At 42.1% G+C, this 13,074-nt stretch overlaps 1 protein-coding gene across 5 annotated transcripts in view; it reads right to left on the bottom strand.

The window, feature by feature from the left end:
• The window catches only part of KCNQ5 (potassium voltage-gated channel subfamily Q member 5), a 371,159-nt gene that overhangs the window by 102,353 nt on the left and 255,732 nt on the right, over positions 1–13,074 (bottom strand). For all 5 annotated transcript variants that reach the window (XM_066609520.1, XM_066609522.1, XM_066609525.1 and 2 more), the window contains exon 2: positions 8,308–8,398. In XM_066609520.1, coding sequence (XP_066465617.1) covers positions 8,308–8,398 — 91 coding nt within the window. The remainder of the gene's footprint in view (positions 1–8,307; positions 8,399–13,074) is intronic.

Here is a 13,074-nt window from a genome sequence, read left to right as displayed (position 1 = left end):
GGCTGGGTGCTGGCTTTGGCTGCGCCCACACATGCCGAATCCTGACTCCCTTCCCAGGCCCCATCTGCCTGCATAGATCAGTGTGGACTTGCACCAGGTCCGAGTTGACCCATTGTGGCTGCTGGAGTTTACCCTAAGGCAAGGGGACAAGAGCTTGAAGAAATCTTGAGGCAACCAAAAATCCCCCATGGAATGCAGAAGAAGCCCTACTGTACTGGAATTTAGGTAGGATTGGTTGTCATACTGGCTCCTACCATGCAACCAGGAGCACCAGAGGTTCCCAAAAGTGCCTTTAAGACTCTTGAAAGCAATGGACCTGAGAGTGAACTATCTTTGTACTGGATTGTGGCATTTATTTGCTAAAGTCCCAAACATCTGGACTGTGTAGTGTGCTCCCCAAACTAATCTGAAAGCATCTAAGGGCTTATATATCTGTATACCTTTAAGCTTGTAATGTGTGTGGTTGTGTGAGGGACAGGGTGAAAGAGCTTTTTATGCTTTCTGAAAATGCATTCCACTGTAATCTATTTTTTCAAAATACTGTTTAAGATACTTTTTCTATTCCAAATTTTTCATTATTTAGTGAATTGTTGCTAAAGAATCTTTACTTCTCTCTTGCTGTCTGTCTTTTCCCGCTTCTCTGTTGTTTTCCATTATAAGCATAATTCCTTATTTTCCTGTCTAAATATAAACAAACATCATAACAATCTGTATAAATATGATAATTACTTTTATGAACTGTTTTGCACTTTGAAGTATCAAAGTCAAGAAAAACCACCAAGAAGAAAAGGACCTTGGTTTACCTGAAGCTCCCTAACAACATATTTGTTGTAGTTGCTGTATGCCTGTGTTATATCAACATGAAGAACATTGTTCTATTTTCTGTGGGCAGAGTAAAGATTAAAGGCGAATGGTATGAGGAAAAGTCAGATGCTATCCTTCTGTTTAATCTCATTGCTTTCAAGTTACCTGAAGATGTTTGATCATTTGAAATACTGAGTCTTCTCAAAATATTTTAAAGCATTGTGCAGTGGTTTCCAATTTTTTTAGCACCAGGACCCACTTTTTAAAATGACAGTCTGTCAGAAGCCACCTAGCTTTAACAGACAAAAAAAGCTTCATTTTACCAGCTGCTCAAGCCTCTGTTTTTATCCTTTTTACTATGGTGGTGGAGCTGCCCTCTTGTGCATTTCTTGAGCTCCACGTTCATCAGATTGGGACCATTCTGATGGGTTCTCCTTTTCCTGGACTTCAACAAGAGCCAAGGCATGGCCACCTACTCATGAGTAAACATGCATGTGTGGCTCAGAATGCAATCCGGCCCTGACAAAGGGATGGCACAAGTCCCATGTGTCAGCGTGGGAGTGTCACAAATGTGCTGTAAAGCATGTTTACACCTAGGAGTTGGCAGGGTCAGCAGCAGGAGGCCTGCTGGCCCATGGAGGCTGAATCTAGCCCTTGCACCACCAGCACCAGGTAAGGTTGTGTTGGGGGTTGGGGAGGGCATACCGGGGGCATTCAGGGGCAGATGGGTGGGCAGACTGTGTCCGGGAGGGGAGTGGGACCAGCCTCTGTCACCTAGACCAAATCCTAACTCCCTTCCTGAGCAATCCAGCATTACACCAGTGATTTAGCTGACACAGATTCAAATAGCTCCATTGCAGTGGCTGGGGACTTAGGGCAAGGTAAGGGAACATGTCCCCTTACTTTGAATTGTGCTCCATCCACCTCCAACCCTGCACTGGATACAATGCAGGCCACCTGGCCTGCCTGTTTCAGCACAGGTTAGGGCTACTCGTTTCACTTTCCATAGGGTTCAATACATTTTCCTTGTCAGCTTGTGGGGGGCCTTCCTTCTTAGGAATTTTTGGGCACCTGTGTTCATCAGATCAAGACTGTTCTGGTGGTGTTGCATTCCTCTCAGCCTGTCCTTCAAAGCAGACCAAGGGACATTCACCTACTAATTGGTAAACATGCACATGTGGCTTTGTATCACTTTCCATAGGGCTCAATACATTTTCCTGGTCAGCTATTATCTTGTCAGTTTCACGACCCACCAACAGTCAGGTCAATTTGAGAACCACTGATCTAGTGTACAGAAATAAATTGGAAAGAGACACTGTCTGCATCTTCCCTACTGACAAAATGACTTGAGAGAATAAGAGAACACTTGCAATGCTGATGCTACACAAATTTGAACAAATGTGATGGTTCTCGACCATGTCACTTAAGAAAATATCCAAGGTATGGAAATAATTTGTTCTTCTTTATTTTCTCCATGCATTTGATTTATTAGAAAACAGCATCGTCTTCCAAATTGTTTTCATTATTTAACATCTTTTGCCCTGAGTAAGGCTTTTTCACACTGAGATTCCAAAACTATGCCAGCTCATTACCTTGAGGGATGCTACAGGGAGATGAGACCAACATCTTCACATCTGAGGAGTTCAAGTGCCTCAGTGTTATCTATACTGATCCCAAAAGGAAATTTATTGTACCACTGTGAGATGGTTTGCCAAGTCTGATGACTTTGTTAAAAATAATTTACTTACTGTATAATTAAGATGTGCTACATTCAGAATTGTAACAAAATGAATGGGAACAAAATGCATTGCAATAAGTGTCATTAATTATCAAAATGTGTAAGAAGATATGCCTTTAAATATATGAACTGTATGCAATTTTTTAAAATTTTAATTTACTATAGAAAAATTACAGTTTTATTTAATCTTAATATTGTCCATTTGAAATTATATGAAGCTTTTGAACAACCTACCACAGACACCCGCCTATAAGTCGATCTCACAGATAAGACGAAGGCAGGTTTTGAGCCCGTAATCATGGAATTTGCTATGACCCTTGGATAAGTCGGGGGTTTAACTTAGGGAGGTGTCTGACTGTAATTTTCTCTGATTTTACCTGAGGCCAGATCCTGAAAAATGTCCAGTAATTGTTATCTAAGAACTATACCATCTAATTTATTAAAAATAAAGTAAAAGATAATAAAATACATTTGTGTACATGGAAGTGTGTGTGTGGGGGGGGGGGGGAAGAGCAGATCTCTATACATACCAGTGCAAAAACAGGGAGAAGGTGTGGGGGCGGGAAGATCTCTATAGAGACATCACAGCAACACCAGTACAAAAGCCCTTGCACACTCAGAACCAACAAATGGAAGTGGGGGGGAGCAGATCTCCATACAGACCAGTGCAAAAACAGGGAAGGTGTGAAGAAGGGACAAACTCTATATAGACATCACAGCAACAGCAGTGCAAAAGCCCTTGGAGCTACTCAGAAGTAAGTAACATTATAGTCAATGGGGCTTACTCCCAGGAAAGTGTAGGTACCGTATAGGAAAGTGTAGGAAAGAGGCAATCCACGCTGGATTTCAAGGCATGAATTTTTTGCCTTATAGGCGAGTATCTACAGTAATTGGAAAAGATATACATCTCTGATTGACTGACACTTAAAATATAAAGTTGAATATTATAATGATCAGAGAATAAAATAATTTAAACTGCTGATACCCTCTTTCTGTACAAAGATGTCTCTGGATGAATTTGAGGTATCTTGTGCAAAATATTTTGCTGGCTCTAGAACCATGGATGATCTGGACAATTCAGATGCAAATGCACATCCCCACCCATTATCTCTCCAACTGGTTATTAACAGGGTAGTTGTGCATAATTATCTCTACATAGAGCCACAAGGGGAGATTTTATCAAGCCAAATGGGGGCTAGGATGCTGAAAAATGGGGTAAAAATATAAAAAGAGCTAGCTGTGTAGCTACATAGATAGTAATTAATTTGTTAGTTGTACTTCACTTTGTAAGTGCTTTCATAAAGCTTGGTTTGTGTGTGATTTACAGCACAATCCAGATGGAGTTGTCTGCTGGTGCAACAGCTGCTGTGACACCCTAGAGCAGTGATTTTCAACCACTGTGCTGTGGCACACTGGAGTGCTATGAATAGTCTGCAGGTATGCCATGGGAGTTGGAGGAGGGTCATTTATTAGTAGGGCCACTGGGAGCACAATAGCATGGTGTGCCTTGTCAATTGTTAAAAAACCGATGGTGTGCCTTGACAATTTTGTTACCTTGTCACTGTGCCATGTGACAAAAAAGGTTGAAAATCACTGCCCTAGGTGTCACAAATGTGCCATAAAGCATGTCTGCAATGACTCACAAGCAAGCAGCAGCAAGAAGGCCTTTGCTGTCCTGCCAGCACTATATCCAAAGGAAAGGACATTGGCAGAGATTAGTACTCCGCCAAGCGGTAGAGGGGTAGAGTGAGGGCAGCGGGATGGTGGAGTAGAGGTGAGTAGGAGGTTAATGAGCATGAGGAGGGCAGAATGAGGAGGGGTGGGAGGGGCCAGAAGGGGGATGGGGTAGGCAGAGGAAGTCTCCGCTGTTTTCTAAGTCCCCTTCTGGGCCTGGTAGCCTTATGTGCAAGTGATTTTGCTGGTGCAGATCAGAGCAGCCCCATTGGGCAGGCTGGAGCTTTAAGGGAACAAATGTTCCCTTATCCTGAGGAGACCATCAGTCTGCTCCTAACTGGCCATGGTGCCACTGCATCAGCATGGGCTAAGACTGGCCTGGAATATAAACAACTTTACTCCTACTCCTTCTATGCCTGTTGCAGACATGGGATTTGAGCCTAGTTATCCCTCACATTTTGACAACAGCACTATTTTCAGTCCATTCTTATACCTGCCAGTGGATTGCGTTTTCCACCAGCGGAAATGGCAGGATCCAAGGATAATGGCTAGATCAATAACATATTGCACGATGTTGTTATGACTGCCAACACTGGTGGCAAGCAAAATGAGGCTGCCAGCGCACTCATGTGTGACCATGTCCTTTCCACTTTTTCTCTCCCTTACGCTCCTTGGGTGTGCACCAGCAAAATAGCTGGTACAGAACTGGGGAGACCTACAGGGAAAAGGGAGGCTTTCCACAGGGTAAGGGAACGAAAGTTCCATTACTCTAAGAAGACTTCTGCAACTGCCTCTCACCTCCTTGGCATGTAGGGGAGATTTGGATAGAACTGGAGCCTTAATAATGTCATCTTTTCAAAGTCTCACTATATTATTGTCAGTTGGTGGGTTGTGAACTTACTTAAGCTGCATTAGTAAGACAGCCATTTTGTCCTTTTTAATTAACAGTTCTACTACAGTATACAACCCTAAAGGGTAAGGCCAGTATCTCCTGTAATATCACAAGAGGATCTGGGGTGGAACTCTCAGATTTGTGCCCCGAGAAATGTGCCCCGGTATCTCAAAAGATGTTGCAGTGGATGCTTAAATATACCTCTCAAATCATATAAACCTTTCACCATAGTTTGGATGCAAGACAAATGCAAAATATAGAAAAAATGAAACAGAGAAAATTATGTGTAAAGTGAAATTAAAAGCAAATTCCATTAAGTCCTGAGTCTTAAACATCTGAGAACCACTGCAGTAGATTCCTCACCTTACAGAAATCTCTGCTTCTAGTTTTATTAAAGACTGAATTTTTCAGAAATAGATGTTGGATCTGATGTTTTGTGGCTGTAGCTAATAGGAAAGTTGTGTGTAGCCACTGTATAATTTTTAAAGAAAATGTTACATATTTTAAATATCCTCTAGAAAAAGTGAAGACTTTAAGAAAGAAAATAAGAAAATATGCAGTCTTAGCTACTATTAATTATATGGAAATATTTAGGGCCCAATCCTATGCTTCCTCAATGCCCAAGGAGACAATAGTGCTGAAATGGCCGCTGCTGTATCCTATGGGACAGTGAAACTCCCAGAGGTCTCCTTGGGGTAAAGGAACAGCAGTTCCTTTACCCCTTGTTGAGCTCAGGTGGACATGATGGGTTTACTCAGATCTGTACCCGCTAATGATTGGGCACAGAACCGAGGAGACCTATGTTGGTCTCTGCAGCTCGGGAGGGAGTTGAGGATTTGGCAGCAGCCTCTGCCGCCATCCCCGCTCCCTCCTAGGTCCAATCCTCTCTCTGCCGCAGCCCCCCTCTGTCTAGTTCCACCCTCCCCCCCGCCTTCCCTCACACTGAAAAGTCTCACTGCTGATCGGCTCATCACCAGTTACTCATCACCAATAGGATCAGGCTACACATGTATTAGCTATAATTGAACTATGGATATATTATATTAACTTTTATCTAATTGGCAATTAGCAGTACTTATTTTTGAAAAGCACAGCTCTGTGGAAGATACAAAAGGTTGAAATGAATACAGAATAACAAAAATCTTAAACCACTAGCAGAAAAATAAGATAAAGGTTAGTATCTTGAATTGCATACAATCTAAAATAAAGTCATCCTATACACACTCGCTTTCCACTCCACACTCCCTCATTCTACTTGCTGATCCTTCATTCATTGCAATGACTTTCTGGTATTCAAGCTTCTGCTGCAGAGGTGGTTTATGCAATGACAAATCTGCTTAAAATGCCACAAAACTCTTTGATGTTTTTGCTCCATGAGACTAATTCTCTGGAATTTTGTCTCTAACATAAGAACAGCCCCACTGGATCAGGCCATAGGCCCTGGATCTAGTCCAGCTTCCTGTATCTCACAGTGGCCTACCAAATGCCCCAGGTAGCACACCAGATAACAAGAGACCAGCATCCTCCCTTGCATCTGACATAGCTCTACTTTCATCATTATCTGTTTAACCTACATAGGAAGATCTTTTGCCATATGCCCTTATAACACCATGAAACATTTCTAAAAGGAACCATTTCTATATCCTATTTCCAAATCAAAGCTGTTGCTATATGAGGTAATGATATGGGACTTCCAGGGGAGAGGTAGGCATAGCAGGAGCTTCTGTGAAAAGCAGAGAACTGAAAGACTCTCAAAAAACAAATAGCAGCAGCTACAGCTAACAACAGTGTATACTTGCCTGTGGAGAATCTGTATTTGAGAAAATAGCCTTTGGGGAGAGAAGAGGAATGTGGACTTAGCTAGAATCTTGCTAGGAGCTGTGCAGCATGGGATTTAAGCACTGACTCTTGCTTTTCTGAACACAGGAGAAAAACCACTGATCCAGCAGTCTAGCAAGTAATCCACCACTTCCCCTTGTCTCTTCTATGGAATCTCCTTCCTGGACGCTTTTAGGTGTCATTAGAAATCAGAGTTAACTCCCTTCCAACTTCCATGCCATTAAAAAGGTAGCATATGACGAAGATCCAGAAATAAAATAATATGCTAGAAGTAACGTTAGGTCTGATTATTGTGTACTAAGTAAGGGTTATGTAGCATACAAGAAGTATAAATAACCACATTATTTACCAAGTAATATTGAGGTTTTCTTTACTTGGTCCGAGTGCACATTTTATTAATTGAGAGACACTGGCTACACACAGCATTTTTATAAACAGGATAAACAACAATGCATGGACCCTGTGGGAAGAGGATCATGGCACCCTCATTCCAAAGGTGAAGGGTTTCATCCCTAGGAGAATGAAGGTGCTTCCACAGATCTTTTTCCTCCTATCAGTTCACTGGAAATATGGGAAAATCTACATTTGTGGAATGCTATCTTCCTTCAGAACTTCTAAAAGAACAGAATCCCTATCTCTTTTGAAGCACAATCACCTTAAAGTTACCTGGTTTTGTCCCATCTTTGGGCTCCATGTTTGTTTTGTTTTTATTTGGGGAAACGGCCCTGTAGGAATCATGTCTACTAACAAATGAGGACAGCGCAATGATTTGGCTGCACACGTCTACATAAGGCCCAAGATACACTGAATAAACCTGAAATGAAAAATGTGACTAACCTCCCTATTGTTATCCTATTCAATTTCTCCACTTATTGATAAAAAACAAAACACCAGAAGGCATACAGTGTGTTTGCACAGCTAGACCTGGCAGAAGGCATGTTCCTTCCCTCTCCTTCCCTGAAAAGTTGCTGCAGACTGAGGACTGACAGAATCTTAGTAACAGCATGGGATGCCACATGGGAAGGGGTGCACAGAGAAGAGAGAATATTCAGAAACCGCAAGCAAAGATGGGTCTCCACTTGTATTTTAAAAACAGTTTCTGGGTATTGCCCTTGGCTCCCATACTGCATCCCATGCCACTGCAGAAGGTTCTCTTAGTCCCCCAATAGTGTCTTTTCACAATGCCTGAAGAACTTCATTAGGAAGGATGGAGTGGGGAAGATGTTGAGCTCTAGTGCTTGTTGAATGACCACTATTCAGGATACTCCCCATCACAGTTAACTCAGCTCAGGAATGCAGATAGTATAGATATACATACTTAACAGTTTATAATTTTCTTGTGTTCATAAAGTTCACTTACCAGAATGAAGAGGCAGCTAGTGGCAAGCCACGTATGCTCAGGAATAGTAGAAAATACTGACAAAATCAAGCAACCAAACACAAGGAGAAAACTGAAAAACAAAAGAGTATTAAAAATAGTGAGGATACAGTCAAAGCAATAAACTTCAAATATATGAAATTCCAGATTATTTGAATCCATTGTGTCTCTGGTGTAGCATAGTTTTAATGTTACCTTATGTACCGACTATAAGGTCTTGTTAATTCAAACGTACAATGAATAAGAAAAAATAGATTAAAGCAGGGGTGCTCACACTTTTTTGGCTCGAGAGCTACTTTGAAACCCAGCAAGGCCCGGAGATCTACCAGAGTTTTTTACAATGTTCGCGCCATCATAACATATAACATTTATGTGTACAATGTATGTTGGTGTACCTTGAGCCCCACTGAGTATAACAGGACTTACTCCTGAGTAGACATGCCTAGGATTAGGCTGTGAGGCTGCAATCCTAGCCACACTTACCTGGGAGTAAGCCCCATTGAGTACAATGGGCCTTATTCCCGGCGTTTCCTCCCAGAGGCACCTGAAGGGGGGGGGGTCTGCACTCCGCGTCTACTTATTTTGCCTCGCGATGTACCGGTAGATCGCAATCCACCTATTGAGCACCCCTGGATTAAAGCCTCTTCAAAAATCATTGGGTGCAATTCAGAGCCATAAAAACCAATAGGTTTCTTGAAGTTTATTTTATGCAAAGTGAATTGCACACCTTATTTTCAGCAAACATTTACACGTTCACAGCTAGTTCAGTTTGGTGATGGATCTATAGCCCATCTCACACACTTTTCCAAAATGAATTTAAGAAGTACACAGCAAAACTGATGCATGTTCACATCACTGCAGGTACACTGGGTCAAGACACTGATGCATAGGATTAAATGGGCACACTGTATTTTGTATGAAATTATGTCCACGTTTTTCTCTACAAAATTTCATGTATGAACCACTTCTAATTTAAAGATGGATAACTGGAAGCCACATCATTTTCATGGCTACAGCAAGCAACAAAGTACACCAGCAGGAGGCAGAGGTCTTGCATATATTTTACAAACTATTTAAATGCAAATGTGAAGAAATCTGACTATACTATTGTTGACCAACATTTTAACATGAAACCTTTGCAGAAAAAACTTGTTTGTTCCTCTCTCTTTTTAAACTTATGATGGTTTTGCTTATTTTGCCATCATTTTGTCAAGCTGCAGGTCCTGAGAGAGAAGCTTAGAGCACAATCCAGCACTCATTAGGCACATTTAAGTCCTACTGATTTCAACAGGAGTGTACAGTGATGTCACTAAGGTTCGCGTCACCCAGAGCGGGAGGCCAGCATGTCACCCCCACGATGGACCTCCTCCCGTGTAGTGGGTGTGGTGATGCCCCTGGGCAGTGGGGGTGGTGCATCATTGCCCCACCTCAGCAGCTTTAAAATTACACTTTTAAATTACAATATCATACACCCAGCCTAAATGTATGTACATATGTATTTATTTCTGTAAAAATGAACAAAAACAAATACACAAACAGTGCAATACATACTGAACATCTTCTTTCTTTAAAAATGAGAAGAAACAAGCAAACAGTGCAATATTTGGTGAACAGTTCCAGAGGCATCGCTAGGATTTGGTCACCCAGTGTGAGAGTTCATTGCATAAGCCCCATGATGGACCTCTTCCCATACCAGACCATACAGAATAACATACAATATCCTATGCACAATCTAAATGCAGTGATGCAGTGGCATCACTAGGGTTGGTGCACGTCACCCTGTGTGGCCCACACCCACCTAGCAATGCTACTGGGAGAGAATCAAGCTTTTGCTGAACCCTCACATCGACATGTGGTGTGTAAGATGCTTACCTTTGCCTGGTTCATGCCCCTTAACTTTTAAAAGAAAACTGTGAATCCTAAGATTCTAATAAATGTGTTGGAACCAAAACAGACACTTTTTTTTTCATCTGTTCAACCATATTTGCTAATTTAATTCATCAGAGATCTGATATCAAACATACTTGAGAGCAATATTTTCTTGAGATTGTCTATATTCTCTCTTAAGAGAACAATCCTATCCATAGCATGCACCCACACCAAAACACACAGTGCTATATGCTATGAAAGAGGGGGATACAGATTGGGAGGGGAAAAGGAAAATATTTTCCTTTACCCCTTAAGTCTCCTAGGCACCAATGGGTCTCCTCCAGCTCTTCAGCTGAGACAAATTTGTAGAGACAAAGGGGGCATGTTGGCTCCTTCCAGAGGGCTTAGCATCCAGTGAAAGTCACTTGCATTGGGTGCTGCCCCCTCCTGCCTCCGACATGCCTCCCACTCTCTGCCAGTTCTGCTCTCCTCCTCCCTATTCCACCTTTCCTGCTGACTAACCTTTGTCAGTGGGTGCCCCTTCTCCCACCATCATGTTGGGGGCCACTTCAGCCTCTCTGGCAGCAGCCTGGAAGTGTGCAGCTCCATGTGCTTCCAAAGTGCCATTAAGCCATACAGCCTCTACCGCTGCCTGAATGTTTGTTCTGGCAATAGTAGAACTCAATAAGATTGGGCTGTAACAGTTCCAAGTGACACAAAAGAAGTAAATATTCAAGTAAGAAGTAAATATCCCAATTAAATTCTCAGTTGGCCTATGTATAAAGACATTTTTAAAGATCTTACAGCCCAATCTCAACTAGTGGTTACAACTGCAGGACAGAGCTTTGTTGTTGTAAATGGCTATGAAGGGATGCACGTAGCTTACTGCCACTGACCATTTTGGAGCTGCTGCTGCAAGCAGCAGTGGTGTCCACTGCCTGTACCAGCTACAATGGAGTACCAGTGGGTGGAGTGGAAGGAATGGGGTGAGAAGGGGGGAGGACTGGAAGAATTGAAATGGGGGAGGGAGGGGTTGCGGGGTAGTCCCAGCAGCAGTGATTTGCGCTGGAACCCTATCCCTGTCTCCTTCCCTTTCCCTCACACTACTTGGACTAATGTTTGCAAAATAGTTGGCGTAGACTTGCCAAGACCCACTATGGAAATGAAGGCTTATCCTGAGGAAAGGAAACAAAACTTCCTTAGCTTGAGGAGGCCTCTGTGACTGCTCCCCAGTGCAGGATGCAACATGTGCCCCACTGGTGCAACTGCATCAACGATGGGGGTAGTTAGGATTGAACTGTTAAGCTAACTCCCTACAAGGCTAGTTACTTTCTTAAAGTACACAACTGTAACAGACAGTATGAAAAAATGTAACAGTACTAGCTAGCACGTTTGTTATCTCTTAACTTTATCCAATTTATTTTAGGGGTTGATCAAGGTTTCCGCTTGTTGCAGAACCTTACCACACTGATTTCTCTGTCAAGGGCACCCTCCACAAAGCCAAAACAGCCAGTAGATTGCAGAGAATGCTGGGGCTTGTTCTAGGCACACACCCATTTCACATAGTACATTGGCCAGCCCTATTCAGCCTCACCGTTTCCCTGCTTGAACTGATGACTGTGGCTAGATGAACCACCTACCACTCTCATGCAAGAGGAAGAAGGCAGAAGGAGACTTTTAGTGTTGGTGGGCAAGATGGCTTCTGTTACTCTGATTAATACCTAATATACTTCTAGAGAACCCCAATTTCCAAATGCAGTCTGTAAGCCACTGGTATAGTTTGTTTGTTTGATGAACAAAAAGACTTGTTTTACTGAGATTACTTTCCTATATCAAAAATATCTCTAAGGTAGAAAGCATCAACTAGATTAAGCTTATAAATGTTCTTTATTCGGACCCTACTATAGCATCTTCCTTTAAAAGGAGTCTTTTCAAAGATAATGCTCTGCTGACACTGTGGAAAATAAGGCAGTTTTGATAATGCAAGCCATGTGGATTAAATTTTCCATCATTTATACTTCCCATGTGACTTGTTTATGAAAGTAAAATGAGATATGACAAAAGGTTATTGTAATTTGTTTTAAATGTTTTGACAAAAACTGTATAGAGCATAAGCTGTACTTCCACAGAAGAAAGCTTGTAAATCTATACTGTAAACATTTGTATAAAATGACTTGCTCTTTGGCCTTTTCTATGAAAATGATAGCATGACCTTATGGGCTGAGACCACATGAAAACAAGGGACATTTCATAAGGGTGGTTTAGTAAAAATAAATCTCTTTAAACATTTGAAGGAAATATTAAATTAAGCTTTTATGATGTGAAAATAAGATTGTGGCAAATATCTCTTTTCCTTTATTAACTGAGCATTATGTGGGGGCGGCGGGGCGGCGCTAACACCTGATAACATTACACAGTTTCCAAATCCCAAAGAGTTTGCTATTGCTTTTGCTCAACATTTATTCAAATGCTTTTACTTTCATTTTGTTCACCTCTGTCAAATACTTTCATGTATCTTGCATATTCTGCTTTATCAGTATTGGCTTAGATCAGTAGTTCCCTCACTTCCCTGTGCCACAACCCACCTCACCCTCCATGATGCTCCTTCTTGCACTGCAAGGCCCTCATGGGAGGCCTCGAAGGCCTCTTCTGAGTTGGGCCAGGCTGGTGGCCCACTCTATTGGCCTCTGTGGGTCTCAGAAGCATCTGGAAGCAACTTCTTGTCAAACTCAAAATTGTGTCCGAAAACTGGAAGTCACTTCTGAACACTTCTATGAGCCATTCTGAGCTCTGCAAATAGAATGAGTCACTGGCCCAGCATGACTCAGAAGAGGCCTCCAGGCCTTTTCAATGCTTCTGGAATGGTTCCGATTTGGAACT

This window comes from Tiliqua scincoides, chromosome 1, assembly GCF_035046505.1.
Source record: "Tiliqua scincoides isolate rTilSci1 chromosome 1, rTilSci1.hap2, whole genome shotgun sequence".
In the NCBI taxonomy this organism is placed as follows: Eukaryota; Metazoa; Chordata; class Lepidosauria; order Squamata; family Scincidae; genus Tiliqua; species Tiliqua scincoides.
Note: the sequence above shows the minus strand (reverse complement) of the source record. Positions and strands in the feature narration are given on the sequence as shown.